Source organism: Aethalodelphis obliquidens, unplaced genomic scaffold (assembly GCF_003676395.1).
Source record: "Aethalodelphis obliquidens isolate GAN/ISIS:26980383/991018 unplaced genomic scaffold, ASM367639v1 scaffold34, whole genome shotgun sequence".
Classification (NCBI taxonomy): domain Eukaryota; kingdom Metazoa; phylum Chordata; class Mammalia; order Artiodactyla; family Delphinidae; genus Aethalodelphis; species Aethalodelphis obliquidens.
In genome coordinates this window covers 19,834,436-19,852,659 of record NW_020837978.1, presented here as the reverse complement: position 1 = coordinate 19,852,659, position 18,224 = coordinate 19,834,436, and the positions used below count along the sequence as shown (strand labels likewise).

The window sequence follows — 18,224 nt, the reverse complement described above, 5'->3', positions numbered from 1 at the left end:
GGGCCACAGGGCATTCTGAGTACTGGTGACCCTCCACTCCAATTGAAGGAAAGTCACATTAAGAAGCAGGCAAAGAAGGGAATTCCCTGGCGGTCCAGTGGTTAGGACTCTGCGCTCTCACTGCCAAGGGTGTGGGTTCAGTCGCTGGTCGGGAAACTAAGATCCTGCAAGCCACGCAGCGCCCCCAAATTTTAAAAAAAAGAAAAGAAAAAACAGGCAAAGAAAACTAGAGAAGGAATTCTGCTTTCTCAGCTAAAGGAAAATAGAGATGAGTAGAAGCAAGGCCACATGTGGGTGGCAGAAACTCCAATGCTAGTTCTGGTTCTGCCAACAGCCTTGTTGGAACAGTTGTCTACAGGTCAATTTCCTTACCTAGGAATCATGGTAATTGTCCCACCTAATTTACAGGGTTGCTGTCAGGATATAGATGTCAAAACATTTGGAAAGGAGCAATCTGCAAACATGAAATGTTATTATGAGTCTCCTCATTAGGTGATACTACAGACAGCTGTGTGGCCACCAAAAGATGCACCACTCTGTTTATTTTTATTCCCCAAAGGGTCACCTGTTCCAAAGTCTTCTAAATTTAGCATGAGGTACTAAATTCTTCGGGTGCTCCATATGGTGGATAAGGCCTCTGTCAATTGGCTTGAACACCTAACTTCCCTACACAGATTATTTCATCTTTTCATGTTTGCATGACTAATGCTACTAAGCTCAGTGTTGCCAGTTTGTTCACAGTATGCGTTTGTTTCTCAAGTCATGACGGCCTTAGACCCCTCAGTGCCCTTGTCCATGATGAAAGCCTCAGGATATTCCCACGAGCTTCTTCCTACAAGCCAGAGGACGGAGGCAAAATCTGAGGCCCCCTGACCACACAGTTCCTTTCCCTGTTAATCTGCTCCATGTCTAAGAGAGATGGTCCCAGTTTGGGGGTTTCTGTGTTTACACAGATGTTGGTCTGGGAGGAATGGAAAATTAGGTGGATCTGGAACTTCTTAAAGCCAGTTAATTTGACCACCAATGTGGTCAAATGATAGGCTTCTTGTTTGCTTCCAAGTGGGATTGGGTCGACTCACCAAGGAAAAAGGCTAAACCAAATCTCCCTCTCCTTCTAGAGAAAATAGACAAATTTCCCTTCTCTATGACCTCATCTTTACCCGCACCGAGATTCGAGGAGGACAGGGATTATCATGTATTGCTTTCATCCTGCATCTCCCATTCTTACCTTCACTGAGTTCTAAAGTGCTCCACAAAGCGGGTGAAGGTTAAGAATTACTGTCTCCAACACTATACTTGCTTGCTTCATGCTAGATGCGGGCCCTGACACCCGTACACTATTTGGGATTGCCTTCTTATATCAGCACTGGGCCAGTAGACATCCAATAAATTAAAATGTTCAAATATGCATGTAAATAAAGAAAATGGGATAACAAATTCCTAAAAACCCATCACCGAGTAGAATGATTGTCAAGAATTTTCCACACTTGCTTCATCCATCCCTTTTGTTATTGTTGTTATTAAAGCATCTTAAAGCAAATCTAGACCGTATGTCATTTCACTCCTACAAGCTTCCATGGGCATCTCAAAAGTGTGGACATTTTCCTGCATGATCCTAATTCCATTTTGCACCTAACAAAATGAGCGTATTTCCTTAGTATCGTCTAATATCTAATCCATATTAAAATGTCCCAAGTGTCTCAAAAATGACTTTTTTCGGGCTTCCCTGGTGGCGCAGTGGTTGAGAGTCTGCCTGCCGATGCAGGGGACACGGGTTCGTGCCCCGGTCCAGGAAGATTCCTCATGCCGCGGAGCGGCTGGGCCCGTGAGCCATGGCCGCTGAGCCTGCGCGTCTGGAGCCTGTGCTCTGCAACGGGAGAGGCCACAGCAGTGAGAGGCCCGCGTACCACAAAACAAAACAAAAAAAAAAGAGACTTTTTTCATTAGGTTTGTCATCATGATTAAAACAGGGTCCACACATTGCATCAAGATGGTATGTCTTTTGAGTCTCTTGTCCTTTCTCCTCCCTTTTTTCCCATGAATAAATGATTTGATGAGTAGGGAGTCTGAAGCCCTGAGAAGATCTGTCCAGAGAAAGCCTGTTACCTGCTCTATTTCTCCCAGGCTGACCAAAGAATCACTCGCTCTCACTCTACTTTTTATAACTTCGCCCAGGCTGACCAGATGGGTGGGGTGGTGGAGACAGTGGCTAAGGACGCAAGAAAATGGATAAAAACCACTTTCTCACTAGTGAACCAGAGACAGAATTTAAAACACAGAGCCAAAAGAAAGCCAAGCATTTCAGAGTGAGACTTGAGTCCCAGAAGATAGAAAGTATCCCTTCAAACAATTCTACTGTGACCCAGAGGATGGAGTGAATGCACAGGGAATGGCCTAGAACAGGGTTGAAACTGGTGAGAGTCAGGTGATGGAGCGGTGTGGTAGGGGAGACAGGTTGTCTTGGGAAAAGTCTTCCAACCCCTCTTTTTCCTGCTTTATCAAAATGGATCTGACTCCCCTCTAGGTAGATTGGCTAAGGGCATGAATGGGCAAAGGGGCACAGACAGCTAAGAGCAGAAGTTAATTTGCTAGCTGAGTGGGAGCTTGGTGTGATTTTAGGAGTTATGTGGGCATCTGAGAGGGGAAGCATCCTGACAGTGCCTTTGGGCTCAGAATCCAAGTAATATGGCATTTCACATGTGTACAAATAAGCCCGTAATGTATTCTTTTGTCTTTGCTGTTGGGAATTTGCCATATGTTGATGGGTCCGGTGTGGGATCCATAAACATTTGTTCTTTCTTTGCACTAAATTGTACTTTAAGCTAAGGATTAAATAGACTTTTTGCTTCATTCCTGTTTCTACAGCTTCAAATCCTCTGGACAGAGCAAGGGATAGTAAGAAATTATTTTACGCCCTTGGTATACCATAAAAAGGAACATAATTCTGCTTTGTTGATAATCTAGGTATGTGCACATCGCTATACCTAACTGCTTTGCATTCTGGTTATAAATTATTTGATTTTGGCAAACAAAAATAACTCAGCAGATGTTGTTAATATGACCACCTTCTTGGTATGCAGCAGCAAGGACCAGTAATGAAACCACTATCCCTATTATAGCAGTTTAATTTGCTAAAATTACCATTCAGAGAACACGTGTACAGGCCCCTGGGAAACCACTCAGCTTTGAAACTGCTGGCATGTGATGGCACGTTCATACACAGTCTTATTCTATTCGAACCACAGAGTAACTTTCTGACACTGAGTTTTTCTGAAATGTTATCGTTTGCATCCTCCTTTTTTTATCACCTCTACTTCGTTTGGTAATAATTCACGTGACTTCAGACAGAACGCCACAGGTCTAAGGAGACCAAGGTAAAATTATCAGAGAAATTTACTTGAAGGCAGAGAGAATTAACAAGACAGATAAATGTCCCCCTATTAGTACATAATGATTGGAAAGTGCCAGCCTTCAACTAGCTCATTTCCTTAATAAAAACATTTTTTTATTTGTATGTTGCTTAAAAAACAACAACAAAAAATTAGTGCTCACTTCGGCAACACATATACTAAAATTGGAACAAGACTGAGAAGATTAGCACGGCCCCCGTGCAAGGATCACATGCAAATTTGTGAAGCGTTCTGTATTTTTCTATTATACATAAAATAGATAAGCAATAAAGATTTACTGTATAACACAGGGAACTATACTCAATATCTTGTAATAACATAACGGAAAATAATCTGAAAAAAATATGTATAATTGAATCACGTTGCTGTACACCTGAAACGAACACAAGATTTTAATAAATCAACTATACTTCAGTTGAAAAACTTACAACATAAGATTTAACAGACATTTTTGTGCTTTTATCAGACTGTAGTGCAAACACAACAGGTCATTGCTTCATGTAGCAGATTCACTCCAATACCACTATCCCGTTATCGATTTTTAAAATTAATTTTTATTGGCGTATGGTTACAACGTTGTGTTAGCCTCCACTGCACAACTGAATGAATCAGCCATACACATACAGATATCCCCTCCCTTTTGGACTCCCTCCTATTTAGGTTGCCACAGTGCATTAGGTAGAGTTCCCTGTGCAATACGGTGTGTTCCCATCAGTTGTCTATTTTATACATAGTACCAATAATGTATATGTGTCAATCCCAGGCTCCCAATATCGATTATTAATTTTCATAATCAGTCTGCGTTATGAGAAGTCTTTCTATAAAGTTACACTTACATAAGTGAATCATTCCAGTAGCTAACAATAAGCACCCGAAGGTGATCGGCACACGCCGTCATTTACAGACTTCTAAAAACTGCGTGACGCAGGCTGTAATCAAGAGAATCAGAACAGAGACTGTGAATAATAATGCATATCTTCCCACATAAATCCTTTCATCTTCCCTCCTCTGGATGAGCCCTCACTTCTTCTTCTGTTTTTTTTAGTAGAAAAAGCCAAGTTAAGGAGCTCCAGGGGCCAAAGCTGAGAAGGCATCCAGGTGTTCTAACCCTGTGTCCCTTGGCCCCTTTAAAACCCCTACGAGCTGCACTTTATACCCTCATATATTATATTCAAGTCTATAATAAGATGCCTGAATGCTAAGCGTTTGAAGTGCTGCTTTTAAAAGTGTTGTCATAACAACAGGAATAAAATGACAAGTGTAACTTGACTTTGAAAAGACTGCCTTAGTTTTAAGTCCATTGCTTTACCTAAGCAAGGGCTTAACTGTAACCTCCTAGTGCAAACAAAGGCTGTGATCAAATGACATTACCATAATTGAGTCTGTATCTTTAGCTATATTTGCCATCACATAAAATTGTCAGTCCTCCATCAATTCAATTTAATTGCTCGGATGGCCAGAAATAAATTAATTGACCATAAGAAGAATCTATTTGTTTGATTATGTAGGCCATATCTGAAAAGCTTTAGGATAATTTCTTCTCCTTTCTCTGAGATGAACTGTACCATGTAGCTTAATTATAAGGTTCAATTCCATTTTCTACCTGACTCTCATGCCCGCAGATGAATACCAGTGTTGGTCACCCATGCTGGGCAAGGTACATGGTGCCTGATTATGCTTCCCAGCACACTGTTGGGTACATCCTTCCAGGACCTAAGGATTTTTTTTCTCTTTAAGATGTCCAAAGTTGTAGCTCCATTCTAGTGAAAATGATTAAAACTATGAGCTTATAAAAATGGTAATTTCAGTAAAGTCAAATAACAATAGAAGATGTCAGTGTCATTTTGTTGCTGTTTTGAAGTAAAGAAGCCACAATCACCATTAGCTAGAAATGAGTTGCCAAGCTCTAGGGTAAACAGGCTACATGCAAGAAAAGCCTGAAGGAGTCGATAACACCAGGCATGGGACCATTTTCTTCTATGTTGGAGTGTTGTTTTTGAATCTGATGATCAAATAATGAGGATTTGTGGTGGGTGTATGTTTTTCTCAGCAGGACCAGCCAAGCTGTCTATGAGGACCACGTTTCCAAGAAATTTTCCCTTTTGATGTACATGGTTTTGAATAGGTTTAAAAAAAAATTAGGTAATAAGTGCAAAATGCTTTTTCCTTCAAACCAGGAAACAGTTGGTCTTGTTTTGATGTCTAGTTTGCACCAAATGAGGGTCTCCGAGTGTTCTAGACTTTGCATTTTAAAATGAGTTATAACATTAGTCAAAATCCATTTAACCCCTCTTGACATTTAAGCGAGTTTTATGTCCTGAGTCATTTCTCTTCTAATTATCGTGAGGCCAGCTGCTTCCCCCTGCATTTATTTGATCCACCAGAATGGAAGAAGAAATAGAGTTTTCATTTTCCTCAGGCTGAAATGGTGTCAGTTATCGAGAAGTTCCTACAACTGACTGTCCCAGTGAGTAGATGTGCAATTAACGTTTCTTCTTTACTCTTCAAATGGTTCAGCCAGACCCTTAAAATAGCTTCACAGTTCTCTGCTGTCATTGCTTAGAGGGGGAATAAAAGAGGAAGAAAGAGGAGAGCAGTCATGTCAAATTACTTTATTTCTGTATATCTCTTCACGTGTAAAGTATGTATGCTTTTATAATTAGTGCATTCTATTTGATGGATAAAAGCCAGATATAGCTTCAAAGGGCACATTCTAGTTAGTAGAAAAGACCATTACTCCACACTAAGATTTTTACATATGTTTTCTCATTTTCTCCTTGCAATAACATTGGTGACTTAGGTCTTATTGTACTCACTTTATTGACAAGAAAAATTGGAGCTCAGAGAGAACTTGGGTGAACCCTGGGGTTAGCCTGGCTCCAGAGACAATGCTTTTCTATTCTACCCTGTAGTGAGCATGAAAGAAGTTGGTACAGACAGGTGGTACCTACACTCAAGAAGTTTGTAGCTTATTAAAGAGACGAAACATTCAGGGAGATAATTATAATACACTGAGCCCCTGAGTATGTTAATTCCCATTAATAATTGGAAGTTTTGTCAGAAATAGAGTTACAGATGTAGAAAACAAACTTATAGTTACCAAGAGGGAAAGGGGGGAGGGATGAATTGGGAGATTGGGATTGACATGTAAACACTACTATATATAAAATAGATAACTAATAAGAACCTACTGTATAGCGCAGGGAACTCTATTCAATACTCTGTAATGACCTGTATGGGAAAAGAATCTAAAAAAGAGTGGATATATGTATATGTATAACTGATTCACTTTGTCGTATAGCAGAAACTAACACAGCATTGTAAATCAACTATACTACAATAAAAATTTATTTTAAAAGATCAAAAAATAAAATAAAATAAAAACCAAGCTTTGAAAACAAAAAATAGATAAAATAGAAGTGCAACAACAAAAAATAGTTGGATGTTTTGTGGTTCACAAGGCAAGATCCCTCTGGTTGAGCTGGTTGATCTGCTCAGAAAATGCTTCAAGAAACAGTTGGCTTTTGCATCAAATGATAGTCATGGATCAAACCCACTGAATAAAATAAGGATCCATGAATCCATGCTGACAGTCCTGAAAATAAATAAAAACAAATAAATAAAAGGATTCAAGAAAGCTCTTACAGTAGAAAACAATGATTGAGTTCAAAGAGTACCATTTTGCCACCATCATGATAATAATTGATTTGGGCAAAAATTATCAATGGATGCTAAAACTTCTGGGTTAAAGAAACAAGATATTTGCATAGCCCCAAAGTACCTCCTTACTAACCACTTACCGGTTGCAAAGGCAAAAATAGAAACTTTCCAGGAGAGAAACTGTCCAGCAACACCTGAACCAAGTAATCAAAGTTAACATCACTGGTAATAGGACCAAGTGATTCCTCGTGCCTTCGAATGCAATACCTTCAGAAGGACGGCAATATCACTTATGTGATGTCACTCCCCAAAATGCATAGCCTAAGCCTAATTATGAGACAACATCAGACAGACCCAAACTAAGGAACGTTCTATAGAACACCTGGTCTGTACTCTGTGAAAATGTCCAAGTCACAAAAGACAAAGAAAGGACAAGGAACCATCACAGATTAAAGGAGACTAAAGGCACATTTCAAGACAGGCAGCGCATGATCCTGGATTGGCTCCTAGCATGGGGGTGGGGGTGGAGGGACAGTATACCAAACATCATTGGGACCATTTGTAAAATCTGAATAATGTCTGTACATTAGATAATAGTATTGTATTGATGTTAAATTTCCTGATGTTGATAATTGTACTGCAATTATGTAAGTGACGACCATGTCTTTAGGATATACACATGGACGCATCATATCTGCAGATTGCTCAACGGGGAGGAGCAAATATATATATGAATATGTATATGCAAGTTGCTCTCAAATGATTCAGGAAGTAGTAATGGGTATGTGTGTATGGGGGGAGACGACAGAGTAAAACGTGACAGATTTCAGCAAATGGTGAATCTGGATGAAAGTTGTATGAGAGCTTTTTGTTCTTTTCTTGTAACTTTTCTGTAAGCTTCCAATTATTTCAAAAAAACAAAAACAAAACTGTAATTGGTTTTTGAACTGGGCTTCCAAAGTACCCATGGTTTTAGTTTTTATCAGTCAGTATTTAAAGTAGTTCTGCTTTTTAATTATCTAAAAATTGCTATGTTCACAAAGATGCTAGTTTCTGGCTTCCCTTGATTTCACCTGTTCAGATCACATCCATTCTTCCGGATGTAGCCAGCGTTTTATCTTCTCTATGAAACTTCCTGGCTGTACCTGTCTCATTTATCTGCCTCTCCATTGAGAGAACTCTATTATTTTAAATTTTATTAAGCACTTACCATACACCAGCTATTGAGTATACTAACTCATTTGCACCTCAAAAATTCTCTGAAGTGTTAGTCCTTTTATATAAATGAGGAAACTGGGATTCAGAGAGGTTAAGTAACCTGCATAAGTTCAAACAGCTGTAAACTGTAGCCCCCAAATGGAGCTCAGATTTGTCTGACTTGGGAGTCCACATTCTAATCATCTCAGCTCTACTGCTTTCCTTGGAGCACTGAGAAATAGACATCACTTAAAATTTCACTGTGTGTTATTTCCTACATATTTCTTACATCAGACATGATCTCCCAACTTCTTTATGTACAGTCATATTTTCTTCTCCCATTAAATTATTAAAACTGTTTATAGCAGAGATCAGTCTTTGGTTCTTTTTAGATCTTGGGCAACATACAGCATCCTGCCAGTGATGAGCCGATAATATGTACTTAATAATTGTGTCGATTGAGGTGTCTTAGAAAATATGGAAAGAAAACCATTGATATCAGTTTCCAGAGATTCTGAAAATGCGTTCCTTTTCTTCCACGTTAGTTGAACCTCAGTCTTCGTTATTGCAATCTTTGTATTTCTCAAGCACCTTACTTTTTATAAAGCACTTCCTCATTTTCTGTATGTTTTTAAGCAGAAGTCTTACCGTCTATAGGGCTGGTGAGAAGTCAGGTTAGAAGATGTCCAAGTAACCTCACGATTGTAAGATCGAATGATGCTTTGATCTCAGTTGAACCTTACAGTGCTTGTCTATAAAAATGGGGAGGAATTACTACTCTCATTCTCTAGATACCAAATTTGAGCTTCAGCAAGTTTAGTATGTGCCCAAGAGGCCGGTAAGAACACCTGAGCTTGGTTCTTCCATCTCTCACTGAGGAGTGAGTCTATGTTGCTCTGTAAGTTTTTTCGTGCGTTCCCATCACTTGTCTCAGTCAATCAATGTAATATCTCATGCATGTATTTATTGTTTGGGTAGCAAACAGAGCTGACAACTGAGAGGCAAATATTAGCCTTGGCTTGATTTATTTTAAGGCAGTACACTCCAAAAAAAAAAAAAGCCCGTGACTTAAATATATCCACTTTTTTTAAGATTAGTCAACTGTTCTGTAATAGGTACCTTGCATCCATATAATAAGCAGACGCCTATTTTTAGGATTCATCTTAAATAATCACTTAGCATAGCAGGCTATCTACATCTGCCCCACGTGCCTCTTTCAGACAACTGAATTATACTTCTGCCCTTGACCAAGATGTGGAGGTGCATAAACAGGACAGCACGGTTAGGAGAGGAGAGCGGAGGCACACAAAGCAGGTAGGAAGAAATGACTCAGAAAGTGCAGTGGGGCCAGTGTGCTGCATCTTATGTGGTGCTGATGGGGAAGAGGATCAAATCACGAAAATATTCAACTCTCAGGTGGTGGCTTGTTGATCGAGCTTTTCCTTTTCAGGTCCCGATTCCTTGGCACTTCCTCTTGCAGAAGGAATGATGACATTTTCTGGAAATTGATAGTGATTTTCCGACAGCTCTATTGATGTAAAACTCATATATCACATAAAATTAATTCATCTTAAGTGTACAGTTTGAGTTTTAGTAAATGTATACAGTTGTGCGACAGTCACCAGAACACAGTTTTAGAACACTTCCAGCCCCACCCCCAAAAGTTCTCTCATGGTCCTTTGCCCGCTCCCATCCCTGGCACCAGACCAACACTTGGGTTGACTGTAGAATTGTCTACTTTTGCCAGCATTGTCACTCCAGCAACCTGCCAACTGACCATTGACTTATCTCAGAGGGTTGGTCTCAGTCTAACGTGGAGATGGCGTAGCTTTGTAGCTATGCAACTGTTGATTTCTAAGTCAACATTTTCGCTCCACGACAAATGCTTTGGTGAGAACTGAGATGTCCTTACTCACTTCATTCAGAAATCACAGATGTCTGTTATATTTTCTGTCCATAGTGGGGGTCTTCCAGAATTACCTGTTTGTGTTCTATATTAGAGAATTTGGTTAAATGAAAAAAAGGAAAACACCATAGAAACCTTGCTCTTCCAGGATTAAGACAGTGATGTCAGCTGTTGTGTTGTTGTTTTTTAAATTTCATAATGTTTGATGTCCTGCAACTCCAGCATGTACAAATGCTAATCTGCTCCCCCGTCTCCCATAGAGAGGCCCGAGTGTCATCCTGGCAAGGTCCACTTTGCTTTTGACCATATCTTAAAATCAGAAATAAAAGGCGTATATAATATAGACTGTATGGGTTCCCTTTTATTATCCAAGGTAGCACATGGAATGTGGGGTAGACCTAAGTACCCCCTTAAAGGTGGTTGAAGAAAAAAGTTAATTTATAAACCCCTCGACGTACCTCTAAAAAAATAATATGATAGGGACTTCCCTGGTGGCGCAGTGGTTAAGAATCCGCCTGCCAATGCAGGGGACATGGGTTCAATCCCTGGTCCGGAAAGATCCCACATGCCACGGAGCAACTAAGCCCATGTGCCACAACTACTGAGCCTGTGTGCCGCAACTACTGAAGCACACACGCCTAGAGCCCGTGCTCTGCAACAAGGGAAGCCACTGCAGTGAGAAGCCCATGCACTGCAGCAAAGAGTAGCCCCTGCTCTCAACAGGTAGAGAAAGCCCACGCACAGCAACAAAGACCCAACGCAGCCAAAAATTAATTAATTTTTTAGAAAAAGAATATGATAGAAAAAGCAGGATACAAAATTTAACATGCATTGTGCTCAAAATTCTTATGTTTTATGCGGAAAGGGAAGAGTTGAAGAAAATTACATGCACCAAAATTCTGCTGGTGGTTATCGATGGGTGCTAGAAAACAATATGGTTCTTCCCTCCCCCTCCCTGCCCTGACTTCTTTCTACTTCTCTGTATTTTCCTAATACAGCAGAGTGCTTTTATGCTTGGAAAAACTAAAAATAACCTAATGATTCCTATTTGCTTTCATGAGTCTTAGTATATTTAACTCTAACGATCAATATTAACATTCCTTCTAGCTGACCGGTTGCTTTGTCCAGTTACCATATCAGTTAATCAATGCCTCTAACACTTCTACTGTGAACTCGTCAGTTTGGAGATTCATGCCCAAGAAGTGATGAAAAGAGGTTGGCCTGTCTTACCTAACCTTGGGGTTCCCCGAGAGGAATTGTTCACATTTGGGTAGAGAAGCTTACTAACTCAGGCTAATCAAATTTACAAGAAAGTTTAAGTCAGAATACCAGTTAATAAAAATGTAATGGGAAATGGAACTGTCACCTAGACTGAACTTTCAAAGCATTTTTCTTCCATTTTTACTACTTCTACTGGTAGCACCATCAGGAGCTGCATTTTAGGGTCTGGTGCGTAGCCCTGCTGTGTGACGAATGCCCTTCATTGCCTGTCTTCCAAGCAACCCTCCAAGGTTGACTTCTATCATTCATTCGTTTATTCTTAAGAATCAGGTTATCTCTGTGTTCTCCAGGTCACTGGCTATTTCCCTGCTCCGAACTGCACTCATATTGTCCCTTTTATTTCTGATCTAAACAAGCATGAGACCTGGTGGGATGAAGGGGGACCTCTTGACCCTTGATGTTTCTTTATCTGCCTCAGCCCCCTCCCCAGACCCTGCCATCTCCAGCCACGCTCAGTGCTGTTACCAAACTGCCTGCTGATCTGATAAGCTACCTTCTAATTCAAACAAACTAGGAACTTCCGGTCAGCTGGTTGCTCATGGTACCCACCAAGGCCCGGTGTACTTGTATCACCATGTCATATCAGAACACATGAAATCCTATACTCATTTTAATTTCAAAAGACTCCGGTATGTGTTCAGGTGGATCTTAGCACTGCATAGCCAGGGAGAAGGCAGCGGTTTTCACTGTATGAAGAGTCGAGAAGAGAAACAACTGTGACTTTCTGGCTTCTGTGCTAAGAGACTCGGCTCAGAATGGTAGGGTTTGTTCAACTCTTAGTCAAGGTGCTGGGGATTCTTTCCAGAAGGATTCCGTTCTTCCCAGGGATTGTGGGAAAGGCAGGGCATGGGTGGCCACCCGGTATAACAGCCTGGGCCTCCTGGGACAAAACAAAGTAAGGGGCAAAGCACAGCAGCTTTATCGTTTGCCTAAGATTTGAGACCTTTCTGGGATTTAATGCGCAAAAATGAATGTTAGTTCTGCTGGCGTTTTCGGAAAGACCAGGTGAGAAGTCAGTAACTTAGGGACTGGAAACATTTTTCAAAGCGCCAGGAGTTTCAAGTAGCAGCAGCCAAAGAAGGACTTGTGGTTTTTTATGTGGAATTTCGTGCTTATTAGTTATGGGATTTGGTGAACCTTGACAATACGTATTGGGTATAGTGTGTCCTACCAGGAGTACAGTACCATCTCTAAAAATCCTTCAGATCAAAATAAAGAAGTTGGTACATAGCTCAGAGCTCATAATGGGAACTTCACTGGGGAATCTGAATTATTCTACTGTAATCAGAATTTATGAAACCTAATACATTATTTCTCAGAAATTATATTTCTCCTCTTCAGGACTTACACATATAAACTATATAAATATAGCCGTTACCCATTAAAGCTATCTTATATGTTCTTGTATCTGAGCTTTCTCTCCTCTCCAGTCCCAACTCTAGACAACTCCAAATGTCTGCAGTTTCAAAAGAGAATTTTGCATCATATCAATCATACATAAATCCATTTCCTTTATAAAAACTCAAACAATATAGAAAAAATTAAAATGTTTCTGACTACTACTCAATCCCACCTCTTCATAGACTGTGTATACTTTCAGAACTTTTCTATTCATGTACATAATTTTATATTTTGTTCTCAACATTCCTGGTATCATACTCTATTTTGTTCTGCAATTTGTCCTCGGCTGGGCGGGTCGGGGGGGTGGATCTTTCTATGTGGGCATATTGTTTTTAACTGCTATTGTTATGCCGTAGTGTATTAACCATTCCTGTAATGATTAACATTTACATCATTTCCATTTTTCCGCTATTACATTAACTGTCGTGAACATCCCTGTATATAACTTTTTGTGAACTTGAGTATTTCTCCACAGGAGATAGCAAAGAGTAGATGTGACATGTTAAAGGATAAGTATGTTTTACATTTTAAATAATAGATACTACCTAGTTGTCTTCCAAACTTTCGGTACCACTTTATACCCCTACCAGCAGTGATACTGCAGTTCTACTTCAGTCCTTTCTTTAGGTAAAGGTTCAAAGAAGCATCTGCTACTAAAATGCAAATGACAAGAAACCAGTTTGAAGTCCTTAAAGCCTGAAAATGAGTAATGTAGCTTTAAGGGTAGTTTTGCTGGAAGAAAGCAGGTCTGTGAGATTCTAGGAAGCCAGGGAGCAGCTTGAAGACTTAGGACTCCAAGAGGTGGGAGTGGTGTTGTCAAGAAGATGATAACAGAGTTGCAGGATAACTAGCCACTGGGGAATGGCTGAGGCCATTGGAAGAGTAGTAGCAAAGAACTGTCACCCCTGGGCTTCCCTGGTGGCGCAGTGGTTGAGAGTCCACCGGCCGATGCAGGGGACATGAGTTCGTGCCCCGGTCCGGGAAGATCGCACATGCCGCGGAGCGGCTGGGCCCGTGAGCCATGGCCGCTGAGCCTGCGAGTCCGGAGCCTGTGCTCCGCAACGGGAGAGGCCACAATAGTGAGAGGCCCGCGTACCGCAAAAAAAAAAAAAAAGAAAAAGAAAAAAGAACTGTCACCCCTACTTCAGAGTTAGGGGTGTGGGCGGGGAGGTGCTTTGCATACTCATCCTTCAACCCACCTGCTCTCCCCTCTCCCAACCTACTCCTTTTCTCCAAGAGCCTGACCTTGTGCAGAGGCCCTCAGACTGATTTTATGACTCTCCTTAGGCAGTGAGCCAGCCTCTAGGGGAATTGATGGCAGGATAGAGATCTCAGCCTAAGCCAGCTATCAGTCGAATTCTTTTCCGATAGATAATGACCATTTCTAAGACCAGACAGGCAAAACCACTTACCTCCCTTCCTGTTCCCAGCGGCATCCATTCAACACGTAAATGTAATGAAAAGCGTCTGAGGATTTTATCCATCCCGAAGCAATTTACAAACTCAGAATCCAGGGCAAACATTTGTTTTGTTCTCAAGAAGCTTTCTTACCTATTACTGAAAAAGGGGAAGAAGGAAAATTATTTCACTATCCAGTTCTAATGTTTAATTCATTTAACATTTAAACTTTGTAAAGAGAGGCTTATTTAAGACTTTTTAAAAGTTGGACATTTGAGAAATTGTAGCAGATGATTGTAACTGAAGTTTGAACATTTTCAACCAATTCAGCATCATCCTTTTTTTCTTTTGTAGGCTGAGCATCAGAACCCTCTGGGGTCCTTTTCAAAATCCCAATACACAGGTCCATACTAGTTAAGTCAGAATGCCTGGGAGTATGTGAAACTACTGATCCAGTGGATAAGAGAAAAAAATCTTTTTGGTTTAAAAGCATAATCTCTAGGGAGTACAAGACAATAGCGCAGTTAAAATAGTTCAAATACTTTAAGTCTTTTCCCTGTGACCAAAGAACGCCATGATGCAACAGACCTGTTGAACAATAATTTACAAAATGAGATACAATACTAATTAAATTTGCCACATGGAGACTTTGAGGTGGGTTTTAGGTTATAAAATTATTGGGCACAGAAAGAACATGTTTTCCTGATATTGATTAAATTTTCTGGATCTTTTTCTTGATATTTATTACGTTTTCTTGATATTTACTACGTTTGCATGTGACACAAAGATAGCACAGTCGTGCTTTATGAACCTAAGAAGGTGTTTTTAACGAGAACTAGACAGACTGCTTAGTAAGCAACAAAGAACACTTAAGAGAACCTCATTAAGGATTTATGTGAATCATGGTTATTTTTGAAACTTGGGGGTGGGGGGAAGTAACCAGAAAGAGTCTTATTTGCACCACATTTTGTCCTGCCATTCGTGCACTAGATATTAATTTTATTGCACATGCATACTTCTACGTCATTACTTTTAAAATTCTAGAGAATGTTCCAAAACTTAAGCCTCCCTGTCTCCATCCCCAGCTGGACTGGGTGGGATGCCTGTCCTACCCAGATCAAAGAGCAACCTGTTGCTCATTGCAAAGCCTCTTGCCAAGTGAGTCAGCAAGAATGCATGCGTGCTTCCTCAGAGCTGCTTTCTCCCGGGGTGGGTGGGGAGGAGGGGATTTAGCAACCTGCAGCCTCATGGGGAAGGGGGCTGTTTGTTCTCTCTCTGGGGAAGTAACTCACTCAAACCCCCTCCCTTGGCTGAGCTGCTTCAAATAGCTTTGAGTAGGGCCCAGTGATGTTGGCTTTTCCATTCCATCTAGATGGACACAAGAGTGTTTTGCTGCTGTTTTTTAGCTTTGCTTGCTTGCTTGCTTGTTTGCTGGGGTTTTTTTGTTTGTTTGTTTGTTTGTGGTATGCGGGCCTCTCACCGTTGTGGCCTCTCCCGTTGCGGAGCACAGGCTCCGGACGCGCAGGCTCAGCGGTCATGGCTCACGGGCCCAGCCGCTCCGCAGCATGTGGGATCTTCCCGGACCGGGGCACGAACCCGTGTCCCCTGCATCAGCAGGCGGACTCTCAACCACTGCGCCACCAGGGAAGCCCTGTTTGCTGGGTTTTTAAAGGGCAACTATTGATGCTATTAGTGGCTGCCCACTTTGGAAGTCTTTAGTCTGGACCGCGGCTGTGTCCCCTTTCTCCTGCTAGCCTGTCCCCCTCTCTGGACTGAGGTTACCTGCTAAGACAATGGTATGTGCTTTGACTCTTCCTGATCTAAAGGGAATAGAATTACCTAACTGTTCTAGGGCAGTCCTTTGGGGGAACTAACCTTGGGCTTCTGTCCAGCTGAAGTTGTATTTTGACAACGTGTCTTGGTCAGTGGTGATGAGTCTTTATAAAAGGTGAACTAGCGACTGAAATAGGGTGTGTGCCTTCTGCTGTATTTTCCCCTTTACCTTTCTTGCCTCTTCTCTTGTGTTCTTATCATAACCTAGATTATCACTACTTCTGTGAGCGTTCTCTGTGCTCTTCTTTTTTATCACTGCCACAAGAGCGGCACGATCTTATCTTTCAAAATATACTTAAGGGTAGAAAAAGGGAGAACAAGTTTAAGTAAGTTCATCTCTCAAGAAACCTAGTGTTTTTAGCCTTGTGACTTCTAAGTGTAGAATTCCACCCTAAGACTGGACTGTGTTTTGAATGTCACGCAGAACCTATCTGAAACTTGACTTGGCCTATTTGTTTCCTTTTGCTGTTGCTATTGTTGTCCTAAATGGAGGGAAACATTCCAAAGTTTTTGCGTATTGAGGGTATGGTTGAACCTTGTTTAAAAAAAATAATCCCTGAAGGAACCCTAAAGTAACTGATAATGGTGTGTAATTTACATTTATTTACATCTTCATGTGTTTCTTCAGGTCCACCTGAGAGCTGAACCCTTTGGCTTAAAAAGAACATGTCGGAGGCAAGAAGTCTTACAAGCATCTAATGGCCTCATGACTCACCTTTCCTCATGTCACCTCCTATTACCGTTGACAAGCTTCGCGTGTCTTCTGTTTGAACCTGCCTGTAATTTGCCTTAATCTTTCTGTTGTCTTATAGGACTGCCAGCCAGACTCCCAGAAATCATGTTGGTAGGATCCCAGTCCTTCTCGCCTGGAGGGCCTAATGGGATTATCAGGAGCCAGTCCTTTGCGGGGTTCAGTGGCCTTCAGGAGAGGCGATCCAGGCAAGTTGTGTGTGCTTCTCTGCTGGGACGCAGCTTGCGAGGGATGTGAGCCTTGGTGCTCTGAAGAGGGTCCGTGTGCATGTGGCCTTGTCACAACACTCACCTGTGTTATTTTCATCTCTTTCATGAAAAAGATGTAATGTTCCCCAAATTTCTATCATTTAGAATTCCTCCTTCAAAGAAGATTTAGGACAAGCTAGCAATACATATGTATAGCTCTCCCCACCCCCACCCCATTTCTTTCAGATCTGTTGATGCCTGTTGCCAGAGTGCCTCCAGATGTGTGAACCCATTTATCCTCTAACCAGTTACAACAGATTTACCTTTAGCCACACATCTGTTGATACTGAGCATTTTCTAAAAATCTTTTTCAGTCTTTTATGTCATCCCTAACGAGGTTAAATGTGCTTTCATAAGTGTACTTGTCTTTTGTATTTATTTTGGGAATAACCAGTGCATTCACATCCATTGCCTATTTTGGGGGTGGATATTTACATATTTTCTTACAGAACAATAAAGTCTTTTTATATATATCCATTGTAACACCATATATTGTAGTCTTTTTCCCCCTAATTTTTTTTTTGTTGTTTGTTTGTTTTTGCGGTACGCGGGCCTCTCACCGTTGTGGCCTCTCCCGTTGCGGAGCACAGGCTCCGGACGCGCAGGCTCAGCGGCCATGGCTCACGGGCCCAGCCGCTCCGCGGCATGTGGGATCTTCCTGGACCGGGGCACGAACCCGTGTCCCCCGCATCGGCAGGCGGACTCTCAACCACTGCGCCACCAGGGAAGCCCTTTCCCCCTAATTTGAATTGCTACCGTTTTTTTTTTACCTTTTGACCTCCTTCACCCATTTCTTCTATCCTGCCCACACTCCCTGCCTCTGACAGTCACCAATATCTATGAGTTTGGTTTTTTTGTTGTTTTTCTTTTAGATTCCATGTATGAGAGATTGTACAGTATTTGTCTTTGTCTGACTTACTTCACTTAAGTGTGATGCCCTCGAGGTCTTTCCATGTTGTCACAAATGGCAAGATTTCATTCTTTTTTATGGCTGAGTAATATTCCTATATATATATAATGAATATTATTCAGCCATATATATATGTATCGCAATTTCTTTATGCATTCATCCGTTCATTGGACATTAGCTTGTTTCCATAAATCTTGGCCTTGGTAAATAGTGCTACAATGAACATGGG

The 18,224-nt window shown here is 41.2% G+C and overlaps 1 protein-coding gene and 1 non-coding gene across 10 annotated transcripts in view; both read left to right on the top strand.

The window, feature by feature from the left end:
* RIPOR2 (RHO family interacting cell polarization regulator 2) overlaps positions 1-18,224 on the top strand; it is a 211,109-nt gene that overhangs the window by 137,038 nt on the left and 55,847 nt on the right. For all 9 annotated transcript variants that reach the window (XM_027128512.1, XM_027128513.1, XM_027128510.1 and 6 more), the window contains one exon: positions 16,899-17,025. In XM_027128512.1, the coding sequence (XP_026984313.1) occupies positions 16,899-17,025 (127 nt within the window). Of the gene's footprint in view, positions 1-16,898; positions 17,026-18,224 lie in introns of those variants that run through there.
* Positions 3,545-3,651, top strand: LOC113631877 (U6 spliceosomal RNA). Its single transcript, XR_003437592.1, has one exon. It is a non-coding gene; the product is annotated as a U6 spliceosomal RNA (small nuclear RNA).